The sequence below is a fragment of the Callospermophilus lateralis genome, chromosome 5, assembly GCF_048772815.1.
Source record: "Callospermophilus lateralis isolate mCalLat2 chromosome 5, mCalLat2.hap1, whole genome shotgun sequence".
Classification (NCBI taxonomy): Eukaryota; Metazoa; Chordata; class Mammalia; order Rodentia; family Sciuridae; genus Callospermophilus; species Callospermophilus lateralis.
Window position 1 is genome coordinate 107053568 of NC_135309.1, and position 16806 is coordinate 107070373.

The 16806-nt window shown below is 35.8% G+C and overlaps 1 protein-coding gene across 2 annotated transcripts in view; it reads right to left on the reverse strand.

The window, feature by feature from the left end:
• The window catches only part of Mrps27 (mitochondrial ribosomal protein S27), a 92046-nt gene that overhangs the window by 69796 nt on the left and 5444 nt on the right, over window positions 1-16806 (reverse strand). For both annotated transcript variants that reach the window (XM_076856074.1, XM_076856075.1), the window contains exons 2-3: window positions 15402-15479; window positions 1244-1314 (exon numbers count right to left, since the gene is read on the reverse strand). In XM_076856074.1, coding sequence (XP_076712189.1) covers window positions 1244-1314; window positions 15402-15479 — 149 coding nt within the window. The remainder of the gene's footprint in view (window positions 1-1243; window positions 1315-15401; window positions 15480-16806) is intronic.

Below are 16806 nucleotides of genomic sequence, written 5' to 3' on the forward strand. Positions count from 1 at the left end.
ATGATACATATATACCCATGTTAATAGCAGCACAATTTACAATAGCCAAACTATGAAATCAGCCTAGGTGTCCATCAATGGATGAATGGATAAAGAAAATGTGGCATATATACACAATGGATTTTTATTCAATCATAAATAAAAATGAAATTATGTCATGTGCAGGAAAATGGATGGAACTTAAAAACATTATATTGAGCAAAATAAGCCAAACTCAGAAGGTCAAGGGTCATATGTTTTCTCTCACAGGTGGAAGTTAGAGAGGAGAAAGGAAAATAAAGATACGGATAGGGAGAATATCATGAAAACTGAAGGGAGATGAGTAGAATAGAGGAAAAGGGTGAGGGGGAGGGAAGAAGGGAAGGAAAGGGAAATACTAGGGAAATTGGCCAAATTATATCGTTATCTGTGTGTATGTATAAATATGTAATAACAAATTTCACCATCACATACAACTATAATGCACCAATTTAAAATGTGGAGGAAAAAAAAGAAACTAATAAAATAACTGGCATAGAAGGTACTCAGTAATGGTCACTATTAATTTCAATTACTATTTCTGATTCCTAGCCAGTATTATTCTATTATCCACTGCCTTGCAGCAGTTTAACATTGGTACTGGGGACTGAACACAGGGGCACTTAAACACTGAGCCATACCTCTAGTCTTTTTTATTTATATTTTATATTTTTTATATTTATTTATAGTTTGTATTTTATTTACAGACAGAGTCTTGCTGAGTTGCCCAAGGCCTCACTAAGGCTGAAGCTGGCTTTAAACTTGCAATCCTTTTGCCTCAGCCTGCCAAGCCACTGAAATTACAGGTGTGCACCACTGCACCTGGCTAGTATTTATTCTTCTAAAGACTTTCTCAGCTACCAGAAATACTTCCAATACCAACAAGTGCATAGTATTATTTTGAAAAGCATATTGACTTAAAAAAATCATGGTAGCAGACAGCTGAATATTGTACCTAGAGAAAATTAAAATAAATAAGATACAAAATAGTGATTACTAACACTGGTGACTAGAAAATTTGTTACCTTTTATTTCAGCCCCAAACAAAATTGCTATTATACCATAAAATATCTATTAAGTCTATAAAAACACACCACACTACTGAAAAAGTGTGAAACTATGAGGCATAGTCTTTCTTCACACAGCCTTATCTACCATAAAGAATATTTCTTGCATTCTTCCTTCTTTTTTCTTTAGGGGGGAAAAAGAGTTTAAATGTTCTTACCCGTGAGATTGTTAAAGAACTAACAGGCAACTTTCTCTCATATGTTTGGTCCATTAAAGATGCGAGATCAGCTGTGAAGACAAAGATGGAAAAAGAACCTTGTTAAACACACACGTTTCTTAAGAAAAATCTAACAAATAAGACTTCTGCCAGATGGCTGCCAACATTGTGAAGTTAGTATTAAAACAGATGCTTCTTCTTGCTCTTTTTTAGAAATGATTTTTATACAAATTAAAGAGGAAAAATGCATATTAGTAATTTAAAATGTTTATTTCATTTCAGTAAGGATATAAAAAATTCTTAGCACATATTTAACCTTTAAAAAATGGATCAATAAAATATCTTTGGACATAGACACAAGGGTTATTTTTAACACACTCCAGGAAAATAAATTAGATGGGAGGACAAGCAGGGAAGGAAATCTTTGTTGCTTACCCATATATTCCTTTTGCACTTTGAACAATATATTAGTTATTCCAAAAAATTAAAAATTAAGATTTATCAAGTGCCCTTTATGCATTTCCTGAACAAATCAGGAAGCTCCTTGACTATGCTTAGTGATTTTGGCTTGAACTCTTCCTATTTTGGTTCTTTTTAGCAGAACATTCATAGGAATACTTGGTATTTCTGAGATTACACTTTTATATCATTCTAACAATATCTGAAATGCTAAGCATTTCCCTTTCTCCTACCACTCTCACTTTCAGCTCATGATTTTATCTTGAATCATAAGAGAACTTCCATTTCCTAGTGTCAAATATGCCAGGCTACTCACATGTGTGCCCATATACTTTGCCTTCTATTGTTACAAAGCATGGATAGCATTAAAAACAAAAGACCCCCCCCTTCTCATTAACTTCCACAGTTCCTTCTCCTTATCTCTGCTCCCCTTAACAGTAAGACTCCTTCAAGGAGACATTTTTGATCCAACTGTCACTACTTCCTTAGTTCCCACTCTTCAACTCACTCTAATCAAATTTGGGGTTCTACCCCTCCACCAACACCAATGACCACCTCCACCTTATTCAATTCTGTGGCTAATTCTCCATTCTCATCTTACTTTACCTATTTATCCCTATCAACAGTTGACCATTCTATCCTTCAAGAAATTTTTTTTCCCTTTCCCTCTTTGGGTTCCTCTGCAGGCTCTTCTCATCTTCCTGTGATCTAAATATTGGAGTGTCTCAAGCCAAAGTAGCACAACACACTCCCCTTCACCATTTATGCTCAGCTGCTAGGTGATCTCATTTTCTCCCTGACTTTTCTCCTCATTTACAGACTGTAGGCTCCACACACATACCTACCCTGACTTTTGACTAGAATTCCAACTCCATCTTGATTATCTAAAAGGTCTTCCAAACATTACATGCCCTCTTAATTCTTCAACCTTCCACTCTAAACCTGCTTTTCCCATCTCAGTAAATGGGGTGGGAAAACACAGGCTGGCTTACTCAGGTCAAAAAGTGAGGATCATCCTTGACCCCATTTTTCACAACCTACAACTCACTGTCAGCATCTCCTACAGGTTCCAATCTGTATCTCATTACTACCATGCTAAGCCACTAATATCTGTCACTTACTGATCTTGTCTTAATAATCGCCTTACCCTTACAATCTAATCTTTACCTGGTAGGTTGTGAGGCTTTTATTTATTTATTTAAAATGTATTTAGTTGTCGATGAACCTTCATTTAATTTGTTTATTTTTATGTGGTGCTAAGAATGGAATCCAGTGCCTTACACATGCCAGGCAAGCACTCTACCACTGCGCCACAACCCTAGCAAGGCTTTTGAAAGACAAATCAGATTCTGTCATTGTCTTTTCCCAACCAGCCAATAACTTTTTATTATACTTAGAATAAAATTCAAAATATTTTCTAGGAACCATAAATACCTACATAATTTGGCCTGTTATTTTGTTTTGCGTCTTAAACTAAAAAGTAAAATCCACAAAGGCAAGATTGAATTCACTGATATATTCTCAATCCTCGAAACAGTTCCATGAAAGGCACTTAGTAAACCCTTGAAGAAAAAATAAAAGAAACACAAGGAGAGAAAAATAAGTCACTAGATTTCTAACACATTTTTACTCCTTGCTGGGTAAAATTGCCATCAAGTAATAAGGAGACATTCAGAGTTAATCAATAAACAGGTATTTGTTATTGATCTCTTTCTGTGCATTTAGACATTTTCTCTTCTTTCCCTGGGGTAGGGATCATAATGACTAAGTAGTGATGAAAGGAAAAATAACTATTTTGTGTGTGGTACTGGGGATTGAATGCAAGACTTTGGTCATGTGAGGCAAGTACTTTGCCACGAGCTACACGCACAGACCATTTTTTTTTTAGAGAGTGAGAAAGAACTTTTTTAATATTTATTTTTTAGTTTTCGGCGCACACAACATCTTTGTATGTGGTGCTGAGGATCAAACCCGGGCCGCACGCGTGCCAGGCGAGTGCGCTACCACTTGAGCCACATCTCCAGCCCCAAAAGATTTGCTTTATTTATTTTTATTTTTTTAAAGAGAAAGAGAGAGAGAGAGAATTTTAATATTTATTTTTTTTTAGTTTTCAACGGACACAACATCTTTGTTTGTATGGCACAGACCTTTTTAATGTGTTGAGTCTGGGTCTCCTGAAGTTGCTCAGACTTTAAAACTGCAATCCTGTGTCTCACTCTCTGGAGTTGCTGGATTACAGGCAAGCACCTCTGCATTCAGTCAGAAAACAACTTTGTAAAATCCCTAAAGCCCAATATGATGTAAAACTAAATAGATGTTCTTAAGACTATCTTAAAGGAATTGAAGCCAGGTTATTAAAGAAAATATAAAAATAACAAATAAATCCTTAAAAACCCTTCACACCAAGGCAAATTAATATTGTTAAATCTACTTGCTCATGGACTAGATGTCAAACAGCTCTCTCTTGATGCCAGATCTTTATGATCACTTTCTAGTCAAAGCTCTTGTGCTGCTGCGATGACAGGCAACATAAGGAATCACCTCTGTTTACTTGTTGAATTCAAAAAGCAGGATCAGGAGCCACTGGCTTAATTAAAATGGCCCACAGGCCTCATTCACACAGTGCCCTGAGCCTAACAAACACTGGATCAAGGCGACTTCATTGATGACCTGTTAGTGCTATAACTGAAGATTCCACCTAAGGCCTTCACACCCAGGCAGCTTCAGACAAGTGCAATTGGACAGGCCCTCAAAAAAGGCAACAGCTGCAGAGCTGGCATCTGATGAATAATATTAGCATACTGCAAGTCAGAGAAAGGTCTGATGCTAAATATACTATGTGAACAATCACTTCACATTATAGTGTTGGTGTGATGAATGAGGCAGAAAACTGCACAGAGCGGGGAGGGCCAGGAAAGCGGGGACAGCTGCAGCTTGCAGAGGGCCACCACCACAGGCTTCTGGACCGTGGGTTTCCACGGTCAAAGTCACACTTCATGTTTCAGCGAGGGGCCAGCAGATGCGCAGGTTCTGTTCGTGGGGGTGTGCCAAAGAGGATGGTTTTTTGCTTGTTATTCAGCTCCTCAGGAATACACACTGCAGCTAATGGTTTTGGACAACAAAGACTATATGGGAAAATGGATCTGAAATTTAAATTCTACATTTAACAAACCTCAAAACTGTCCATACAATGTGGAAATGTTGAACTGCAGGCAAGTATAAGTTGTCTCTCTAGTTGAAGACATCAATATCACTGATGATCCGAGGGTGTTTTTATTGAGGACTCTGTACTATTACAAATATTGAAGTGTAATGGCACACAAACCTGGTGGAGGATATATACTGCATGAGGGGCTTTAGACCTTCAGGTTGCTGGGCCTCACACCCAAAGGAAGATTCTAATTCTATAGGTTTGAGGTAAAACAGGGCTATCCAACTTTTTAATGAATAGCCCCCTAAAACTGTGATGCAGCCAGTCAAACACTAGTCTCTGTGTCTTGGATGTTGTTCCTAAGCTAAAGAAGATATCACACAGGAATTCAACTTCTGAAATAATATGGACTATACATTATTTTAAAATTTCCTCCCACCATAAAACAAAACACCTAAATAAAATATTAAAAAATGTTTTTTTAAGATACATGACTGAAATTTCAAGAAGGTAGATGTGATTATTTTGCCAGAAGTCAAAGATAATAGGGAACACAAACTTGGAAGGCCTGAGGGATTAATAATGGTGGCAGTTCTCCTGAGAACATCTGTGGATAGTAATGACACAGAGCTTTGGTTTTAATGACTTAGGGGGAATAAAATCAAGAATTCTGTAAAACGAGAAGCTCCTGAGGTAAAGCCATGACCAACTAGGGCTATTCCTGTGTGAAAAGATAAACTAGAAAACAATGTACCCTACAAAGCAAACAGTAAGGATTACTGTCCCCTAAGGATTCTAAATTATCAAGGCAGCCCTCGTGCATCTTTGGGGATATAATTCATGCTTTTTATGTAATCCAAATTATAACAAGCTTAGTGTTTTGTTTAAAGAGCTGATTTTACTATATAAAATTCTATTCTAAACATGGACAAAAAGCATTATCAGTAGTTACCTAAGGATATAGGTATAGGGCTCAAAGAGGAAGGAGGAAAGAATTACAAAGCAGTAGGAAGAGAACTGGAAGGGAGATAGATATGCCCATTAGCTGGATTGTGGTGATGATTTCAGGGTCCTATAGCCTACACGGATGTCAAAACGTATTAAATTTTAAACTGTAAATATGTACAGTTCATTTTATGTAAATAATACATCAACATGTTCTAAAAACGTAATGAAGAAAAAATTAAAGAGCAGGTGAGGCATGGGTGAGGTGAGAATTAGTGAACTGAAAAGTAGATCAGGAATAAATTAGAGCTGAGCGCAGTGGCAATGCCTATAGACCCAGTGACTTGGGCAGCTGAGTCAGGAAGATCTCAGCTTCGAGGCCAGCCTCAATAACTTAGTGAGACCCTGTCACAAAATAAAAAACAAACAAAAAGGGCTGAGAATGTAGTGCACTGGTAAAGTACCCGTGGGTTCAATCATTGGTACCTAAATAAATGAATATTAGATAAAATGAGACCTATCAAAGGAGTTATAAGATATAGAAAACAGAATAAGGAGGTCTAAAATACATGTAATGGAATTTCCAAAAGAGGTAAATTAAAGGGAATGGGGAGAGGTAATATATGATGATGGCTGAGAATTTTTTAAGAACTGATAAAACATACACATTTTTAGACTCACTTCAAGTCAAATAACTAAAATTAAACCCAAACCATGGTATGTTATTGTAAGACTAAAAAATGAGGATATCTCAAAAAAGTGGCCAGATGAAAAAAGAACATAACTTACAAAGGAAGAACAAAAAACAAAACAAAAAACCCCAACACACCAATAGGGTTTTCTCAATAGGAACACTGGAAGACAGAAAATAAAGAAAGGTAAGCAAAATGCTGGGAATAAGCTCTCAACCTAGACTTGTACATTTGGCAAAACTCTCTCTCAAGAAAAAGGGCAAAAGAAAGATATTTCTTGACAAACAAAAACTGAGAATTTATTAGCAAGGAACACACACTAAGCATTTAGATGTTTTAGGAAAAGAAAGAATGGTGAGTAAATACAGTTGGCTAAATCTGGGGGGAAACTGTTTCAATAAAATGCTTGTGTGTGTATTTTAAAGGACAGAACTTTAATGTTGGAAAACTGCATACGGTTGGGTATCTGTGCATGTGTATGTATGTGCACATATGTGTGTCTTGACTTAAAGTATTCTAAAGGATAATAAAGTCTGATGAATATTAGAATTAAAATTCAATATGCACGTTAGAAGATATGGGCAACAATTTCAGAAGAGTAGAAATTAAGGGTGTAATTTCCATGTCAGTGGAAGGGAAAAAATGTAAAAAACAAGAAAACTGCTAATCAGTCTAGAGAGAGATTAGAGACATGAAACTAATTAGGAAAATAAATTCAAATGTATCAATAATCATGAAATAACAATAAGTAGACTAAACCTTTTAGTTAAAAAAATTAGTAATTATCAGATTGGTTAAAATAAAAACACAAAATCTAGCTACATAAACCACATGAACACAGAAAAGCTGACAATAAATGTATGAGAAATTGACTAGATAAACATAGCCCTAAAAAAACTATAATAATTCCAGACACAACAGTCTTACAGGCAAAAAAGCAGTATTTTTTTTTTTACAGATTAGGTGGGTTATTAGATAATGATTTTGCGAGAAGGTAATTTTAACCAGGCTAAGACCATAGTACCATAGTTTCCTAGCACATAAAATTCTCAGTAAGGAAATGACAATCTCCTCATTGATCATAAAATCTGTAGCAGAAGAAGTCTATTCTGAAAGAGGGTGGTCTCAAAGTTAAAGTTGCTGTGAAGAAGGTCACCAAAGAAAAGATGGATGGATCCTGGATTGGAGGCTGGTAGCTGGAGTGGGAAATAGTTTCAATTCTTCACTTTTTGAAAATAATTGTATATTATTGTTATCCATTCAAGTAATACTAAGCTCTTACTGGGCTTTGGGCCATAAGTGTACCTTATCTAATTTATATAATAAACAGATTCAGGTTGTTACTGTTCTTTTTAGAAGAAATGATCTTGGAAAACTATAGCTGAAACTGAGTTTTTAATTCTACATTTCAAAGAAAAACAAGGGCAGATAACATATCATGCATAGAAGTAACAGAAGGAAGTATGGAAAACCAACCTAGGAACCAGTTTGGATACAGATTTTTAGATTTCCTTCTGTTTGTTTCTCTGTCACTAGAATCTTTAAAACAAGTCCAATAAAGAACAAGAATGAAAACAAGCTATGTACACATATATGCTAAGAAAATGGGAAGGATAACATATACAAGGCAGGCTCATCTCTACAACTGTCAGAAGATGGTAAATATGAGACTTAGTAATGAATAGATGCCACATAGATACAAATACGGAACTGACAAAAATGAGAAAGGCAGACTTCAGAAAATCCCCATTTGGGCTCAAAAGCAGGATTTGAAAAATTACAAGTCAAAGGCCTCCATAAATGAAATGACACAGCAAAAGTAAACCTCACAAATTAATGGTATAATACATTTTGGATTAAGAAAGAGAGTTCTCAAAAAACAAAAATAGAAACACAGAAAAACAGTAACCAAAACCAAAAAGTGTTCCTTATTCTGTGATTACTTATAAATTGAAAAATCAGAAATAGAATATTTAATTCACAGGCTGGGGTTGTGGCTCAGTGGCACAGCATTTGCCTCTCACATATGAGGCACTGGGTTCGATCCTCAGCACCACATAAAAATAAATAAATAAAATAAAGATACTATGTCCATCTATAGGTAAATATATATATATATATATATATATATATATGTATATATTTTTTTTAACAAATATTTAATCCATAAGGCTCATGAATACAATTCAGCTCGAGTCACCTGGGCCCTTGCCCCCTGGCAGGCTGCCTCCAGAAAACTTCCTCTCAAGGAAACCAGGGAGCTTCCCCACCTGTCCTTCAACCAGCATCCCACCTAGTTCTCAAACAGTTTTCTCTGAAGTCCTAATCACTGGGGGCCCTATTCTGTAATTCACCAGCTGTTGACTGGTTAAGGTTGACAACTTCACCTGGTACTTCGCCCATCAGAGCTACAAGTTAGTAGAGGAATTTGAGAGATGATGCTTTAATTTAGTGTTTATTTTAGCCTAAGGGAAACCCAGTACAAAAATAGTAAAAAGTTGAAATCATCTGACTGAAGTAGGAAAGCCCAAGAACTCCTAGGGCTTTATAGAACACAAATGAAGAACTGAGGACCTATCAATAAAAATATTAACTGTACCTTAACTGTTTAAATCTAAGTTCATAATGACATTAAAAGAAATACCCTCACTAATCATCTTTGAAGGATATTTTGAAAATTGCCTCTTCTATACAAACTGTTGCAGGATAACTAAAATGATAAGGAGAATTGATGAATGAAGCAAAGATAAGAATTATAACAGCAAATTTATAGCTGTTTATAAAAATAACGGACCCAACCAATGAGCATGCATAGTCTTTAACATGTAAAGGAACAGCCCTATGCTATGTACTTCCTGACAAAAGAAAATACCTCCTACGACACAGTCATGCCAAAAGAAATAAGCAAAAACAAACAAACAAAAATCTTCAATTAAATCAAGCCTTTTTCTCGAAGGGCCATTACACAGGACACGTGGAAGTTAGGAGGAGCATGTTAAACATCACCACAGAGATGAAATCAGCAAATCTATAATGTGGAAAACTATATTGAAGATCTGTTTTCTTCAACAAATAAAGTATGGGGGGGCCTATAAATGTAAATGAAAAAGTTTATAAGACATTTGGGGAAATGTAAACACTGAGGGACTTTTAAATTATTTTTTTTAAATGACTAGTTTTTAGATATGTGAATGGTATTATGGTTATCTTTAAAAATCCTTATCTTTTAGAGGTATATATCAAAATACATAGAGTGATTTGATAATTAAAATTTGTTAAAAAGTAATTGGATAAGGAGGTGAGTTACCAATGAAAGGGCATGAGCAGGTAATCGCTTTCAACTACTCTCTCTTTCTATGCTTCTATAAAGTTTTTAAAAGAGGCAAGAGAAGGGGACATATCTACTAACCACAATGTATGGACCTTATTTGGATCCTGATTTAATCAAACCGCCAAAAAATACATACCCAGAAGAATATCAGGGAAATGGAAAACTGGATATTTGATGATATTTAAACAACCACTAATTTAGGTGTGATAATAGTAGTAAAAAGTGTCCTTAACTTTTAGAAACAGGTATCAGTATATTTATGGCACAATTATTATTATTATTATTTTGCCTGGGATTTGCCTCAAAATAATCCAAAGTATCAGGATGGGGAAACCCAAGTGGAGAGAAAATAAAAGATTATGAGCTGATAATTGTTGAAGCCAGGTGATGGATAAAGGGGGTTCCTGACCATCATTCTCTCTACTTTTGTATGTTTTCTATTTCCCTTTATAAAACATTAAAAAAAAAAAGTAAACTATGATGTCATAAGTCAGGACAATGGTTACCTTTAAAAAGCAGGGGCTATAAGGGCCTCTGGAGGGGTAAGAACCTTCTATTTTTTACACAGGTTTGCTCACTTTGTGAGAATCTATGTGTTACGATTTGTGTACATTTAGGTATGCATATAGAACACTGTAATAAAGAAGCATTTTTTAAAAACCGAATTCCACACTAATGCAAAAGTAAGACTCTACTGTAGAATCTCAGGTATTACAGCAATCACCGCAAAAGAAAATTTTTTGGAAGGTCAACAGAGGTAAAATCACCCAGTGGAGGGAACCACGCCCTCCCACCGGCTCAGCCCTCAAGGACCCAAGCTCCCCAATAGGAACCGCAGGAACTAAAGCCTCATATCGGCCCTCCTCACTCCTCCAATCAGCGAGCCCGCCTAGAGCACCTCACGGCCCTTCGGCTTAGGGCGACCAATCACAGCGCTCCACATGCCGAGCACCGCCCAGCGCGTTCCTGCACGTTTCTCATCTAGCGAGCGCCGCGAGTCCAATGCTAGACTCTCAATGAGCAATTCAGGTTTCCCGCAGGCGCCACACTGCCATCTACCGACCAATTTGCAGGGATGCAGCCCCAGGCAAAACCAGCAGTGCTCACAGCCTCCATCCAGACACGGAAATAAAAAGTTGGGAGAAGCATGTACTAATGGCACGTATAAGTGAAAAGTGTGTCCGTTTTAACAGAGGTAATAACAATTACATTCTGTTATACAGTGGTGAAAAAAAAATAGTCTCCAAAGGCCTCTTTTTTTTTTTTTTTTTTTTTTTCTGAGCAGCTTGAGTTCCAAAACTGCTTCACACATTTTATCTAGGGGTAAAGCGAGGGAACTAGGGGGTCTCATTCATTCCACGTACTTCTGGAGCATCTTCTATGTGCCAGGCACTCAAGCAGGAATTACCATCATCCCTAATTTATAGGTTCAGACATGGAGGGTGAGAGGTGAAAGCTGCAGAAGTGGGCTACAAAGCCAGAGCGATGTCTGCCTCATAAGTTAAGTGCAAACTCTTCACATCACACTAGGTAAGGAAGGGACAAAGCACTGTTAAGAGTAGAGTAGGAAAAATAGGTTCTGACTGGATAGGAATTTAGGGTGTAAAGGGGGGTATTCTAGGCAGACGAACAACTACCACAGTGGCAAGAAGTATTCAGTATATGGTGGCTTGTACTGCTTTTCCAAGAATACTAGTTTTAACAGAGAGGAGACAAAGTTACCTCCATGTGATATTTATGCACCTCCATGTGATATTTATGCATTGCAGATTATGCTCATTCTTTGGTAAACAGCTTCTATTTACTAAGGTATCTGCAATAAAGTCCCCTGGATTTGTGTACAAATAACAGAACAAACAAGATGTCAAAATATAGTGGCCTTGTCTCCTAATCTTTCCTTTAAACCTGGGAAAATGTTAAAAAAAAAAAAAAAAGTCTGGGGATGTGGCTCAGTGGTTAAATGGTTCAATTCTTGGTACCAAAAAAACAAAACAAAAAAAAACTTTCCTGGAATTTGTCATTCCCTCATATATACTCATACCACTTTCCTTAAAATTCATATGACACATCAGAACAATCTTTGCTATATAATTATGTGAAGCTATGTTGGTGTTGTCACTAGAACAGTATAGCCCTTTAGGGCACTTCAGTATAAGTGGGGGTATTTTTTTTTTTTTTTTTTTTTTTTTTTTACTGTCACAATGATTGTAAGGAATTGCTGGCAATTTCTGGACAGAAGACAGGGAAAGCAGGTGACCGGCATTGCTGTGACTGTGCAACACATCAGAACATTGTCTCTGGTGGGAACCAGGACTCAGTATGGAAGAGATACAAATTTAGACTAGAGCAAGGCAAGGAAAGATCATACAGGAATGAAATGGTACTGGCACAAGCTCTGTTTCTAAAAAATCTATATATGTGTATCTGCACAGATACATGTATATATATAGATATAGATACATGTATGTATATAGATACATGCATGTATATAGATACAGATGTGCACACAGGCAGGTTTACGTGTGTATGCATCCATATTTTCCAATCCCTGTCCACTACTTTGGATGAGAAGTAAAAATTACATTAAATCCTGGTTTCTAATGACGTTCCTCACCAAAAGGAACCAGAGCTCCTCAAACAAAAGGTTGAGTCCAGGCCTAGGGCAGGAAAGGTACAAGATAAACCTGGAACATTTTGTTAAATGAGAAAACAAAGAAATTTTGAGAGAGAAAAAGAGAATACAGAAGCCAGCTTCAGAGGCCAATTCTGGGACAACTGGGTCACCAAAATAATTAAGGATGGCAATAATTGTTTCTTAAAAATCCCACTAATTAATGAGAAAGAAATGGGACAGAAGGAAGGAAGGAAAGACTATTGCTTATAGTAGAATACAGAGTGCTAACAAGTAAGTATGAAGGAACTGATGGATTTGGAAAATCATCACTTTGCAACCATTGTAGTATAGACTGACCCAGGCCAGAAGCATAAATAGATGCTAAATGTAAGGGGAAACTTGATAAGCAGCAAGATGTTTGCTCCTCACTGACAGTTAACTTTACAGTGGAAAAAATCAGACACTTCACTAAGTGATTAAAGTTAACATAGTCTAGTAAAGGCATTAGGATATCTGGTGTGTCCAGATGTGATGCTCTGATAGGGATACATCACTAAGAGTATTCTGGATGAAGAAACATAACTGGAATCTAATGAGGAAAGCACAGAGAAACCCCAAAAGAGAATATGTTATTTAAAGAAGAAATGAGAATCTTACAAAAATGACAATGTCATTCGAAACAAAGAAAGGATACGAAACCATTTCAGCTTAAAGACTAAAAAAATTTGACAATGTAATGCAATGTAAACCTATAATGGATCCTATGAATATGGAAAAATATGATAAAGAACATTTTGAGGTCAATTAACAAAATAGTGATATAAAAAGGTTAAATTATTATATTAATATTAAAATTACTGAAGTTGATAACAATGCTATGGTATATAACAACATCCTTATGTCAGATGATGTATGCTGAAGTATTCAGGATAAAGGGCTGTAATGTATGAAACAAACTCTCAAATTATTTTAAAAATGTGTGTTATATGTCTACACAGTGAGAAAGCAAAAGCAAATAGATCAAAGTGGTAACAACAGGTGAAGGTGGGTAAAAGGTAGAGAGGAGCTCTTTGCAATTATTTTTAAGTTTAAAATTTTTCCAAATAAAAGGTTAAAAAATTTTGCCCCACATACCATGATGTCTGTATTAAAGCAGGTAGTCATAACTACTAAAAAAAAAAAAAAATCTGTTTATAATTAACAGAACCAATTTCATTTTTCATAGAAGCACAAAAGGCTTTTTTTTCATTATTGAAAATCAGTTATATTTTCTATAAATGCAACTTCAACATAAATTGTATGAGGACAGACCTTTGAAGTTATTCATTTTGTAAATAAAATTATGTCATTATGATAATGCCACCCTGGTATTTGAATTCTCCAGCATACCACATCTGTACCCATCTGTTTCTATCATTGTTCACAGTGACTCTAATTTAAGTGCAGGTATGTAGCTACTTCATTGTCTTTTTAGTATAGTTTTGCCTAAGCATTTATTTATATTTTGAAATACACATCATTTGTTGCAAGTTACTTCCCTTTTATTTCTTCTTTGGATCATAGTAATGATATAGATTTTAAGAATATTATTAATAGGTAATATTAATATTATTAATAGGTAATATTATTAATATTAAGAATATTATTAATTATTAATGTATTATATTTAACTTAACTTCAAGATAATAAAAGAGGAGTATTAAAAGTGCTTGTTATGCTGGGCTTGGTGGTGCATGCCTGTAAACCCAGCGGCTTGGGAGGCTGAGGCAGGAGGATGGTGAGTTCAAAGACAGCCTCAGCAAAAAAGAGGCTCTAAGCAACTCAGTGAGACCCCGTCTCTAAATAAAATACAAAATAGGGCTAGGGATGTGGCTCAGTGGTCAAGTGCCCCTGAGTTCAATCCCTAGTCCTCCCCACCCCGCCCCCCCACCCCCCCCACCCCCCGAGAAAAAGTACTTGTTATAAAAAAGGCTCTGCTGGGTCTCTTACAGTGAGAACCGGACTGTAAGTTCCTTGAGGAGAGGTTAGGATTACTCATCCTCAGATCTTTCTAGTTCTGCTTTGGCTAACCCATCCCCATATACCCATTCCAGAGCTCACAACTAACTCTGCTTGTGCAATCACATCATCAAGGAATAAAATTATTTTGGAACACCCAATAAGGTCATCAATACTGACACCCGTGTCCCCCACACTTAATGGGAAAAATCCATAAACAAAAGAAGACTTTATTCTTATCTGACATAACTCCCCCCAAACAGTGGAAGAAGTCTGAGAGAAAATATTAGATCAGCACTGGAATGGATTAAAAAATTACATCAGTCTTATAAAATTATGATCCATTTATTGATTTTGCCAATGTCTTGATGATGTTATATGTACCAAAGGACAAGCAGAACCAAAAGGCTCAAGTGTGAACATTTTTAAAATGTGCACACAGTCAGTGATTTCTTTTAGGCTTTGGCATTTTATACAAGAAAGGTTGCTTTTTGTACAATATTTCACAGGAAATAAGGGAAGTATAATTAGGAACTTATTTTCTGAGAAGATGTTGGTCAATGATCTTCCCTAAATGATTCCAACTTTGTTTTCAAACTTGTTACCTGGTAACAAAAAGAGTCAAAAACAGCTCTGAAGACCACAAGAAGAGTTAAGAAAAATGAAGAGACTGAAAATAAAAAGGGAAGAAATGTGAAATTCTATAAAATGGAGACAGGCTACATAAAAACTGCATGATAAAAATGAACAAGTTAGAAAGAAAATAATCATTTTATCACTTCAGGAGACTAATCATCAGGCAAACATGAAATATTAGAAATGTACAGGTCTTTTAGGACTTAAAATATGGTTATTTCAATTGACCAGCATAAAGCATCATTTCACATACACATCAAATGAGTAAATGAAGGTAGACATGTGGAGTGACTGCAGATGACACGCAGAACAGCCACAAGGTAGGTACTTACCAAGGTGACAATGTTCTTTTTCTCTTGCTTCCCATTTGTGGCTGTCCACATATGCTGCAGAAAGCAGACATCTTTTTCCTGAGGAAATAAAGGCAATGATCTCAACAGGCATGGTTTCTCAATGATTTCATCTCATATATCCATACTATGAAACACTATCTTTGTCATATCTTCAAACACTAGGTTATATATTTTAATATTAACTTAAAAAAAACAACTACTGCACAGTTTACAAAATGCATTCATCTTCTAACAAGTAAAGATGCAGAAAAATTGAAATCATCTACAATAATCTTATGGATCAAAATGTTGACAGGGCAAGGAAAACTTCTTATCATTAAAAATTATGGCCCAGGTGAGCCCTAGAACTCCTTTTTGGAATTCAAAACACTGCTGAACTGTGTTTAATTCCTAAATTATTAGTCTTGAAAATATTTCCAACCTGGATTAGCAAATTTACCCAAATTTTGCATAAGTGACCCAGCACCCTCGTGATAAATAAGAGAAACTCAAAAAGCCAAATTTAAGGAAACACACAAGATGGCATAGTTGTATTTCTAGTACCTGGCACAATGCCTGGCATTGCTCAATAAACATGAGCTTAAGGAATGAATGAGAAAGAATGAATGGTGGTTTCATCAAAATTAAAAAACTTTTGTGTTTCAATGGACATTTTCAAGAAAATGAAAGAAAAACCCACAGAATGGGAAAAAATATTTACAAATCATTTATCTGACAAGGGACTTATACCCAGAATATATAATAGCTCTTACAACTCAAAACAAAACAAAACAAAGTCAACTGAAAGATTGGCAAAGGATTTAAATAGACATCCTCAAAAATAAAACAACCCCATAAAATGTATACAGAGTCATCCCTGGATGTCTTTGGAGGATTAATTCCAAGATCCCCTGTGGATATAAAAATTCTTGAATACTCAAATCTTTGGGACAAAATGGCTAAGAATTTGCATATAACCTAGGTATACTCCTGTCCCATATACATTAAATCAGCTCTAAATTACTTATTATACTTAATTCAATGTAAATGCTATGTAAATAGTTGTTTTACTATATTATTTCAGGAATAATGACAAGAAAAAAAGAACAATTACATGTTTAGTGCAGATGAAAATTTTAAAACATATTTTCAATTTGCAGTTGGTTGAATCCACAGATGCAGAACCTGTGAGTATGGAGGGCTGAATGTGTGTACACAAATAAATATGCACATATAAGTAGCTAATAAAACACATGGAAAGATGCTTAACATCATTTGCCAGTAGGGAAATACCAACCCAAACCACCTGGAGATGCCATTTCACATCGAGAATGATGACTATAATCAAAGAGCAGACAATGATGGCTTTTTGATACTCATGAGGATGCAGAGAAACTAGAACCTC